This window comes from Lichenostomus cassidix, chromosome 1 (genome assembly GCF_008360975.1).
Source record: "Lichenostomus cassidix isolate B80296 chromosome 1, HeHo_3.0, whole genome shotgun sequence".
Taxonomy (NCBI): domain Eukaryota; kingdom Metazoa; phylum Chordata; class Aves; order Passeriformes; family Meliphagidae; genus Lichenostomus; species Lichenostomus cassidix.
In genome coordinates this window covers 62,822,113-62,833,784 of record NC_139479.1, presented here as the reverse complement: position 1 = coordinate 62,833,784, position 11,672 = coordinate 62,822,113, and the positions used below count along the sequence as shown (strand labels likewise).

The following is an 11,672-nucleotide window of genomic DNA, read 5'->3' as shown; positions in this document are numbered from 1 at the left end:
TGTTTTATTTTACAGCATCCCTTACACAGGGCATCTTTGTATGGAGTGTAATAGAGCCTGACATCTGAATCCACTTTGTTCCTGGCAGCGCTGTGGTATCAGGTAGCTGTAGCCATCTCCCGGTTACTGCCGGGTGAAACCCAGAGCGACTTCTTTCAGCAGCTGAGCTCCACTCGACAGAAACTCTACTTCCCCGCGCAGACTTTGGCCTCTGTGGAGGCTGATCCCGGCAAGCTCGGATGCTCGGCGGCGGGCGGGAGAGGATCAGCACCACGGCCAGCGCCCGGCCGCTCGGCGCTCAGGGGAGCCCAGGAGCGCGCAGGAAAAGTGGGAGAGGGAATTCCTGCCTCCATGCTGATGTTTTCTAAGGGGACCAGATGCCAAAAAAAAGGTCAAAGCATGATATTTGACCTCCTCAACTATATTTTAAACCGAGGAAAGGACAAAGCTCTTTCACTGACACAAATGAAATAGAAAAGACGTTTCTGCATTACCATGATGCTTCTCACAATGTGTTAGACTGAAAACAAGCGGTGCAGCCATAGGCTTCTTTTTTCTCCTCATTACAGTAAGTGGCAATTTTTTTTGTCCGCTGAAGGCAAAGGTAACAGCTGCTGATTACCAGATCTAGTGTTAATTAAGGAGCTGGAAGAGAAGAAGTATAGAGGGGAGGAAGTGCCACACTATGTTAAAAAAAATCCATTCTATATTTCACCCCAACTTCCAGCGAAGAAATGTGACGGATGACATTCCGTACTGTGATGGTACAGGTTCTGCAGTGAGACTGATCCGCAGCACTTCTATGTATGTCCTTGGAGCTGAGCAGGAAAAAGTTAGTGAACCACTAAAAAAGTGCAGAAGTACAAGCAGCATCGACTCTTGCTTTCAGCCAAAAGAGGAAGACAGAGACTGGATGTACTCTAAGACTCAGGACTGCTTGAAGTACCTACAGGATCTGTTAGCCTTGAGGAAAAAATATCTTGACAACATCAATAAGTTGAAATCCATGCATATGGCTGCAAATTCTCCAGCATCCACAACATCATCCAAAACTGGAAAAAAGTCATTTCTTCCACTTCCTTCCAAAGAGTCTTCAAAGGTAATATCCAAGAACTTTTGCCATGTGCTTAGTCTTAAGCAACAAAATAATGGAAGCTGTATGAGCTATGTTGATTTTCTGCTTTATTGGTTTCAGCCAGTTGTCATTTTACTGTTGCATCATTTGAAATGTTGCTAAATACTTTAAGATTCTTTCTAAGTAGTGTAAAATTAGGAATGAAAGACTGGTCATGGAAAGAAATGCCTATGACTATGTTTGAGGGAGGTGAAGGTTGGGAGAGATTAAGTAGGATAAAGAAAAAGTTGTGAGAGTATGGAAAGCACGTTATGAAAGTGCAAGATCTGACAGACTACTTAAGTACCTTGGCGCACTTCACTATGATTATTTATAGCTGTTAATGATTGACAAGTGTAGTAATCCATGGATTTTCTGGCAGTGTTTTTATTGACACAAAATTATTTACACAAAATAATTATAAATTCACTGAAACAAATAGAATTTTTTTCTGAGTGGTCTGTTAGCTTATCAGTGCTACATTTAGCATCAGTACAAGCTCTTCTGGTAGGCTGTGGGGCATGAGGAATTCTTAAGTGTTCCTTTCTCTGTTCATTAATAAGTTGAGGGGTCATTTGTAGACTGTAATTGTTCACCCTTTGCTGTCATGACACTACAAAAATAAAACTGGAATATCGTCTTTGGTGCAGATTGTTTACATGTATCCTATAAAGAAAGGCTTTATAGGTTTGCATGTCACCAGATGCTTCAGTGGTTACTCTGACTCCAGATTTGATTCAGTGAGAGCAAAGCAAAGGGCTGCATCAAGTGGGATGATCTTTTCAGGTAACATGACCACAAACAAGACTTCGACAGCAGACTCACAGGTTACCCAGTGCAGCCTTTAAACTGGATAGTAATGGGGATGGTGGGAAAGGGATGTATGGTTGAACTTATTGATTAGGCCAGGTTACTTTAAAAAATGTTACTGCCATATTTAGAGGTTCTGTCACAGCAGAATGTCAGAATGGCTGAAGTTAAACTCAGCTGAAGGCATTGCTTAACAAAAGGAAAAGGCTCATGAGTTTAGGACTAGATAGCATTTTTTTTCTTTTACATTGTGTTCTACTACCCATTAGGTCAGTGGAATTTTTCATTTGGTTTTATTAGGCTTTAATTCATCTTTTTAATACTTTGAATGGTGACTCTCAGAAGCTGGGAATAATTGAAGGAAATGATACTCAGGTCAGTGGGCTTGAGAAGATAGATTTTATAAAGGTGTTATTATTTTGTGCTAGAGAAATATCCAAAGAGAATGACTGAAACACAGAAGAGTGGCCTGGTAGTGCCAGGTGCCAGGAGACAAATCTCAGCAATATAGATACAGTCGGTGAACTGACTTTGTGCACTCTCTGACTTTGTGGCTTAAGGCAGGGGAGATTTACAGTATGCCAGTTCCCTGTTGAGCTGAGCAGTGATGTAGCAGAGCAGTACATGATTAACCATGAACTGAAACCGTGCACCAGGAGGCTGGTTAGATTCTGCACAACCAGACTTCCAGCAGGTTTGTGAACTTCTGTGATTTGCTGCTGAAAAGATCACTCAAGAAAAATACCAAAAGCTTAACTTGTTTTTTGGCAAACAATTGAATCTCCCACATTCTGAGGCTAATAATGCTATCATCTGACTGTGGCCAGCTAGCTCCTAAGTAGGAACAGTCCTGGTACTGACTGGCATGCTCTCTCTGTGAGCCATCCTCTTGGAAACAGACAGGAACATCAGCACGATATGTCATCCATATGAATCATTCTTACCAACACAAATAGCAGGGTGACAGCTGCACACCTCTGGCTTTGTAAAAATTAGGGAGAGGTCAAAAAATTTTTCACAAGATTCAGACTATTCTTCTTCCGAACTACACATAATGTTCACAGATTGCAAGGTATGTGTTATCACCAGGTTTGAATGGTTTTGTCCCAAGCTACCTGTTCTTGTTAAATTACCTGTCAGTGGAAATTCACTTCTTTCTCTAACCTGCTGCATGATTTATGGGAAGGTAATTTGCCCAGAAAAAACTATCCTCATGGGAGGTTTAATCCAAAGGTCCCTGGGTCCTGGACTGACCATGGATTCAAAATATGCCTCTTGTGGGATAAAAGAACAGTAGGAGAAAAGAACAGAGAGGTGGGTCAGATGCTGGGAGTGCATAGGCATTTCTTTAAGCTGCCTTTTAACCAAGAAGGGCTTAGTCATAATAGCAGTCACTATTTCCAGTAGATGTGTGGTAGCAGCTATCTTTTAGCTCTTCTGAGGGTGTCAATCAACCCATAATGTCAGGAGGGGAATCAGCTAGTTCATCTCTCTGCTTCCACAGAACAGGGAATGGGCTGGTCCTTCAGAGGTGTGACATGGCACGTATCCTTTGCTCTCATGTTTGAAAAGCAAGATAGCAATTTTCTGACTTGGTATTGAAGCCTGACAATACACCTGACTTGGATTGGCAAGGAAAATATATGCCCCCTCATTAGGTAGACCCTGTCAGGATTTATTAATCCCATATGTACCTTCAGAATCGTTAAGCAAGGTTTTATGACTGCTTCAGCATTTATAGATAGGTATTCACTTTTTTATCGAGACAGGCTCAGAATTTTAAACTGTGTGGCTTTCCTGTGGGAATTATCACAGTGTTGAATGACTCATATTTTAGCGCACACCATCCTTTTTCATTTCAAAAAGACTTCAGCAATTTAGATCTGGATTAAAATAACCTAACCTAGGCAATTTAATAGGATGCTTAAATTAGTAACCAAGTCACCCCACAATTCCTTTTCAGCTGAGAGAAAGAGCTGCCTGCAGAGGAGGCTTCAGCCTACTTAAGGCCTGACTCATCTGCTGAAGGTACTGGAGCCCAGCATTAATTACAGAAGGAACCCTGCTACATTTCTAATGTGTATCTCACTAGGAGCCTAGTGCTAGGCAGAATATATTTGGCCATAAAGTCCAGCTGTCACTTAGTCACCCAATCAAATTTTCTGGTACATGGATTCTGGGGGCTTTTATAACGCCTGGCTAGCAGTGCCCAAGTGCAAGATATTTGATGTTGGACATGTAACAGGATGGATATTTGTTAGACTGCTGTCCTGCTTTCTTTGATTTCTGCAAACTGTGGAGAAGTATGGACCTATGTTCCTTTTCTGAAAGCCTGAAGTATGGCATCAAATACATCTTCCTTACAGAGTTTGCTCATTAAGAAATCATTATGCCCAACCCTTGGCTAACTTTTTTCTCCTTTGTCTGATCAACAGGCATCCATGGAAAGAAAAGGCCCACAGTCCAGTTCAGATGTAAGAGAAGCAATAGCTTTCTTCGACTCAGTCATTGCAGACCTGGATTCAGAGAGATGGCGGAGAGTTCCTGACGTGGATCTGCCAAATGTGGATGTTGATTTTGATGGTATGGTATAAACCAGCTGAATATGATGGGTTTTGGTGTGCAGAGGGTAGAAGGAGGAATGACATTGTTTGATCATATTTGTTTAATTAATGGACACCATTGTCCTCTAGTTTTGCTTCCCAGATCTAGGGCCACTACATACAGTATGTGAAATTACAGTAATACCATGCTTGTTCCCCACTGAATGGATGGAACTGGTTTACGTGTGGTCATTACATGGCAAAGGTAGCATGTGTAGTGTTTGAATAGTGCTTGCCTTCTGCTCAGGGCTGAATTTCACCATTGCATCCCTACCTCAAGCTGTCCTTGGGGTAGAACTCTAAGAAATATAAATATATCTTTTCTTCTTTTTTTTTTTTTTTTGAGAAATGACTGGATGATTCCTTTCCAACTATCAAAAATGAAGCCTTTTAGTGATTAGGCTAAATAACTGCATATTTCCATCGGAAAGGATGGGATTGCCCAAAGAAATGAAGATGTGCCCATCTGAAGTCATCATCTATCCTGTAAGATCAGCAGAGTGATATAGATATTTCTCACCTTTGCTTCAGGCTAAGGTGAATATCTGAAACAAGTCATTTTAGCTGAGCTCTAGGAGCGTGTCTGAAGGGACTAGCTCTCACATACATATTTATGCTGCAGCTGTTGAAATTCTAGATAAGATGAATCCCATCCCAATTAATATCCTGCAGTGAAACAAGGTTTGTTTCTTGACCTTACCTCCAGGGCAGACCCAGCAAGCACCCTCTTCTCTCACTGTGCATATAAAAATGCCACTGACAAACTGTTAATCCCAGATTATCTTCTGTCTTTCAGTTGCTACCAGCACGAGTGAACACAGCTTGCATTCTAACTGGATCCTTCGCGCTCCCCGGAGATACTCACAAGATACTGCCCAAGCAGCTAAGGCTGCAAACCAAGCTCAGAGAAACAGCCAGAGGAGAACCACTGGTTCTAGGAAGAGGTTGGAGAGGCATCCCATGTACTTGCCCAAAGCTGTGGAAGGGGCATATAGCACTTTAAAATTTAAGCCTAAAACACGCAAGAAAGAATGTTGAAAGAAGAATGCTCCCTCTTCACTTGAAGAGAAAACATACGAAATAGGGCATGTAAGACCTGCCATGATTTTTTTTCTTTTTTAACTACTGATCCATCACTTACACTCTAAAAGTGAACTGTACAGTCACTGAAAGTTCTTCACGGGGCACTTATTTTAAGCCATGTCTATTCCAATGTCGGACTCAGAAGAGGGTTTAACTCATCAAATTTTCTGTGCCTAACAATACTGCTTTGTCATTCATCTTGGGGGGAACTCCAGCTTGACAAGCCTTTTTTCTAGTGCTGTTACAGAAAGCAATGATTCAGAGATTGCCTGGTGCAGTAATTTTTCTTCTTACTCCAGTACTGCAAAGCAGTTCAAGGAATTCAGCAAATATATTGGAGCTTTTGCAGCAGTGTTTCCAATGTCAGAGCAGTGAAGCAGAATTTTCTCCTTCTGTTGCTTGTGAAAATTAGAATGTGCCATCATTGACTCTATGTTCTGAGAGTATACAGCAGCACTGAGACTCTCAGTCTGTGGTACAAGCAGAAAAGAACTGCAGTGAAGGAATCAGCATCAGAAATTTGTGTTTGGAAGAATAGTGTGCTCCAGTGCGTTTTTTACTCTGCTTGCTATTGGAAATGGTTCTGTTGTTGGATACATCAAAGGATTCACTGCATGCAAAAATATATGCAACCTTTTTCATATGGTTATACCACCTGCTAGTTTTCATCTATTTTAACACCCAGCAGATTAATCTGGACACCCCAGTGTACATTAGAAAAGCTTAATGTCATGGAGAGCATTTTGTGAATAAATTGGAGAGAAGGTTGCTCTCAGGGACAGAAGACAACTTTCAGACAATGCCACCACATCACCTTTGATTATACCCAATATTTGGAATTCTGCTACTTCATCATTAAAGACAATGATGAATGCAGTCTGGAAGTGCTCCTCTTTATCTTAGAGGTGATACATATTCCATGTGATACTTGGAATTATTAAGACCCATGTTCTGCCTGTTTTACCCAGCCCATACTTTGTCTTAGGAATTTGCTAAGGTGTTTGGGATCAAGCTTTTGTTTAGTCTGATTTTTTTTCATCTGGCATCGTTCAGTTGGCGCTGAACTATGACAGATGGATCATGGCAGCACTGGTATGACCAGCTGGTGATTTGCTAGTGTTTTCTTGTTTCTATGATCAGTAGGTTTTGTGTCCACAGGCTTGGATGAATTTCCTAAGGCACTGGCCATCAATACAGCCCATCTGATATATCAAAATTTCCATAAACCTCGTGCCCCCACCCAGGACATTTGGCAGTTGGCAATTCTTGCTGATTTGTGTTCCCAGTCTTTGGGACTGAGTTATGCACACGGCATTTCTGCCATGGGCTGCAAGTATCTCTCCAAACTTAATGACCTAGGCCACTTTCTGTCATAAGACAGAAAAGTGCCGAAAAAACATGTGTTCCTCCATTCAGAGCTGGCATCTCCTGTTTGATTAAAGCTTTTTGATTCTTTCTCAAGTGATGTTTGTGAAAGGGAGAGAAGAATTGTTCCTGTAGCACTTTAATTCTGGAGGTACTTTTGCTGCACTTGGCCTAGTTTGCGCCCTCTTGAAAATGACCAGTTAAAACAACATAATTGATACATATTCTATAAGAGTTTAAATTAAGGTCTAGTATTTGTCTCCCTGCTGTTGGTGCTTTTCACAATAGTCTGTATTCTTTATACTGTGTTGCTGCCTTTGTACCTGCCCAGTCCTGTACTGACTGCCCTAGCCCTGAGCTGAATGCCTTTAAAACTGTTCTGCCTGTGAATGTGATCATTGAATGCCACTCAGCCAGGTGGGATAGCCAGAGCATAGCATGCTCCCAACACACCCCTGGGTTCTGGCATGCCTCAAGGCTGCAGTTCTGTGTATGTGTGAGAGAAGGGGAACAGTGCTCAAAACTGTACATTTTTGGCAACTGTGTCACCCTGAAACTCCTCTCCAAACACAATCTCATACTGAAGTTGCTGAGGAACATTTTTACTGAGTGTGTGGGCATCTTTTTGCTACTAGAACCTGCAACATGGATGGGTGCTGACAGAAAATATCACCATCTTGTTCGAGTTACTATAACAGAATTAGGCATGTGCATAATTAAATACTGACGAAAAAGAAAGAAGAAAATAATTCCAATGTTTTTCTGCCCTGGGCTGTGTTTCACGTTCATAGTGCCAAGGTTTTATGCATTGGAGTGGCTGATCTCTTTGCTACTGTTTTAAGAATGCATTTTGATGTGCAGACCTAGACTGCTTCAGTATGTGTGACCTTCCCTGTGACCTCTTTTCTGTCCCTGTAGAACAGGGGTCTGGTCATCTGGCTGTGGCAGAGGGTGAGGGTCCCCCTGCTGTCCAGCACACAAGTGTCAGTGTGAAATTTGGCTTGCTTTTACGAATAAGAGGCAAAGGGGGGAAAGCAGATTTGTAATTTCAAATTGTATTCTGTGATTAATTTTTCCCCCTTTTTCTAAAGGTCATTTCAAGGCAGTCATCACCTTAGGAAATGCTAATTAAGCAAGCAAAATAAACCAGTTTTTCTCTGAGAACATGTTCTATCATCTATCCCATAAATGCAGGCACCTTCCTTGTTCTTCTAAGATATTAGCCCTTTTATGCTCCTCACTGAACATGGCTCAGCTCCAACAGAGCTATGGAGAGTTGTCCCTGCATCTTAGGGCACTCTCTGGGGACGTGGGAGCTGTGGGCTCAAGGGTCTTGTGCTAGCTGTGCTAGAGCAGGCAGTTGAGCAGAAAGGGAGTGGGTGAGAGGGGAGCATTTCCATTCTGAATGTCAGCTGCCTCCTCAGAGAAAGATTTGGTGTCTACTGCAGCCCCCTCTGTATTAGCCCAAGACAGAGCCCTGCCCCCACCTAACCCTTGCTCACCCTAGGCAGCTTTCCACAGAGTTTCTAGGAGAAGCTGGTTGCCCTACAAAGGTGCTACCCATCTGCCCTGAATCATTCCCTCATGGCTTTGTAGGCAGAGCTCTCTGCATTGACACTAAAGGGATTCTCTCTGCCATGGGTATGTCCTCTAAATGACCTTGCTGCAACGTGCAGTTACTTTCAGGTACTGCAACCTAGAAATCAAGCACCTACTAGAGGTGTTCTGACAATGCCAATCACACAGAAGAATTGTTCCTGACCAGCAGAGCTCGGTCTGACCTAGATCTTTTGCAGAGATTGTTAGTGAGCTCTTTTGGTTGTGCCCCCAGGCCGTGCTAATGAAGCACATCAACCAGGAGCTCTATCGATCAAGGCTGTTGTGTGTGAGTGTTCCCTGCAGCACTGATCCCAAAGGTCTTTCCCAGCGTGCATTGGAATAATAGGCAATATCTTTAGGAAAGCATCTCTTATTTTGTTGTTTCAAATCCAGCTCAGTTGAAGTACTGGAGTTTGTCAGGTCCCTCTAGCTTGTGTCGTTGCTGAGTACTAGCTCTGAAGGAGCCCTGGCTGCAAATTTCTGTAACACCACATTCTCAGCTGTCTTTGAGAAACTAAAGACATGGTGTACAAGAATCCAGCAACTGAAGAGAGGTGAAGTCTGCTGAAGAAAACATGTCCTGGAGGATTAAAAATAATTTTGTCCTTTTGTGTTGAGCAACTCAGTGTAATTACAATGCATGTATGTGAGGTGAAATTGTAAGGGTCTTTGGCAGAAACAGAAGAAATATAGGCAGCTAATGGAAAGTTGGCAGCTGGACAAGATGTATGCTCTGGTTTGAATCTTGCAGTGCTGTAAAGTTACAATGAAGGCAGAAGGTGTCAGCATCGCCTTGAGTAATGCAGGAAGTCCTCCAAGGTAATGCATAGCAAAAATACATGGTTATCTGCTGCTCTGGCTTTGAGGGGGTGTATTAAAAATATTAGATTAGCACCTAGTGGGTGTCTTGAAATTTTTCACAGCTGTCGGGTCAGTTTGTTGTTCTGCTTGGGTAAATTTGGGAGAGTGCCTGCTGTGATTTCATGGTGGAGCAGGTCCACAAGGAGATGAAAGCAGCATGAAGCTGACCTGTCACAGCAGGCTGTGTTTAGGAGGCTTTTGCCACCTTTTGGGCCTGTAGCTCTGGATTAAGCCCATGGTAAAGAGAAACCAAGCTGCATAAAATCAGAGGAATGACTCTATCTCTTGTGAGTTTAACAGGTAGAAAAACATGTTCTGAAGGAATTTTGAGGGCAAATAATGACAAACGAGCCCAGTTGCTTCAGACCAGACTGAGAAGCAGAAGCTAAAGCCTGTTATTTGATTAGCAGAAATTAAGTGCATGGTGACAAGTTTGCTACTAATAGGCTTGTCATATTAAAATATTGTCCACCTTTTACAAGGCAAGACCAGGCATCACCACCTGAATGGCTCAGTGATTATGATACCTTGACTCCTCACAGAAGATGAGGTAACCTATTAGAGAAAATATAAAAAGAATTTATGGAATTAAAAGTGATGTGTTCCACCCTTTTATTAAAGTGAGATTGAGAAGGGAGCAAGGCTTTACCAAGAAGTTTATGGGCACTGATAGGGAAGCACTGCATGTGACACCCAAATAAAATGTGTGAATGAACATGAAACTTTCACTAGTAGGTGCTGGGGACTGTCACTTAGAGCATCAGCTCTTGAAGATTTCTAGAAATATAGCTAAAACTGTGCCTTGGCCACACGGTGGCAGTTCATTACTAGCTATTCCACAGCCTTCCTATTTCTGTGAACAAGAGAACTGAGGATGAAAGTAAAAGGGAAGTTTTGTCCTGCTTCATCAAGAGACAGTGAGTGTGTGTATTTGTTATTCACTTATAATTCACTTATTTCCCAGGCAGTTGTTTGGCAGTTTCCAATCAACATTATTTCTTTAAATGAGTTTACTTTTCCAGAGAGATGATTTCCTTAGGATATAAATAGCCATGACATCATAGGGGACATGGAGACCTCAGTAAATCATGTCTGAAATGGTGACCACTTGCCTTTGACTGTGTCTGGAAACAAATGGACAAAGTAATGTCATCACCAGTAATAATGCACTCTAAGGTACAGAAGATACAAAGATGGATTTAAAATAATAAGTAGAGGAATTTAAGATTCAGAAGTTCAATCTTGAGATAGGCCTGAGCTAAGGATTCTTACCTCATTCTGGAGTTTCTTCGAAGGCTCAGGAGAATCAATAGACGAGGTGTCCAGCTTCTTGGGATCTATAATGCTGTTATTCCAGAATCTGCTAATCCAAGCAGTTTGGTTAGTCAAAAATCTAACCTGCTCCCTCATCAGCTGCTGCTGTGTCTTCAAGGGGTGTGTTTATATTTAGGGCATGCATGCTAAACTTCTAGAATTTTTTTTTTAATGCCAAAATACTAATTTACAGGAAAATAAAACAGGAATAGGTCTTTGCATGGCTTATGATTATAAGACAGCAATGGCAGATTTAGATGGCTCTGTGGTCTCAAAACATTCAGACTAATAAGATTCCCTGAATTAATAAGTCCCATAAGCACTGGCACTGCTCACATGCAGGCTCTCAGTCTGTGCTTGGTGGTGTTTGATGCCACACTGTGTCCTTTTTTAGCTGCTCAACACAGTGCCATCACCTTCAGGTATTTATATGTGGAACAGCAAGGGGAGAAGGGGTTTGAGCAGGAATAAACACACTGTTCCTAAATTAGAGCTAGCTTTAGTATCACTTCACTGAGAGAACTGAATCATAGCATCCTTACCCTTCACTTCTCAGTTTCCAATATACACAATTAATTTTACTGCCCTCAAATCAGCAATATAGGTCATTGCTGTGCCAGGAAAGCAAGGAGTTGGTGGAAGGGCTCCAGTGCAAGCAGAGCTGACCTGTAATTACAGTTGAATAAACCCAAGTGAGTACACCTGGGGCAAGATTTGCAGTCACCCTTAGTGGGATTTTCGAAAGGCTCGTAACTAGCATCAGTGGGAGTAAAGTGACTCTGACAAATGCACTGGTGCCTGACTGCTTCTGGAAAAGCTGGTCTGGAGCCAAGCTTGAGCAAACACAGCTCCACTTCTAGGAATTAAATTAGACTCACGAGAAGTCCAGAATTAGGCCAGTCTGTCTGCCTCTAAGCCTACAA

At 42.1% G+C, this 11,672-nt stretch overlaps 1 protein-coding gene across 1 annotated transcript; it reads left to right on the top strand.

Annotated features, from left to right (window-relative positions):
* Positions 1-685: 685 nt before the first annotated feature.
* Positions 686-5,565, top strand: C1H13orf42 (chromosome 1 C13orf42 homolog). Its single transcript, XM_085049574.1, has 3 exons — positions 686-1,099; positions 4,360-4,507; positions 5,324-5,565. Exons 1-3 carry the CDS (start codon positions 686-688, stop codon positions 5,563-5,565), a joined length of 804 nt encoding a protein of 267 aa, XP_084905700.1.
* The last annotated feature ends 6,107 nt before the right edge of the window (positions 5,566-11,672 follow it).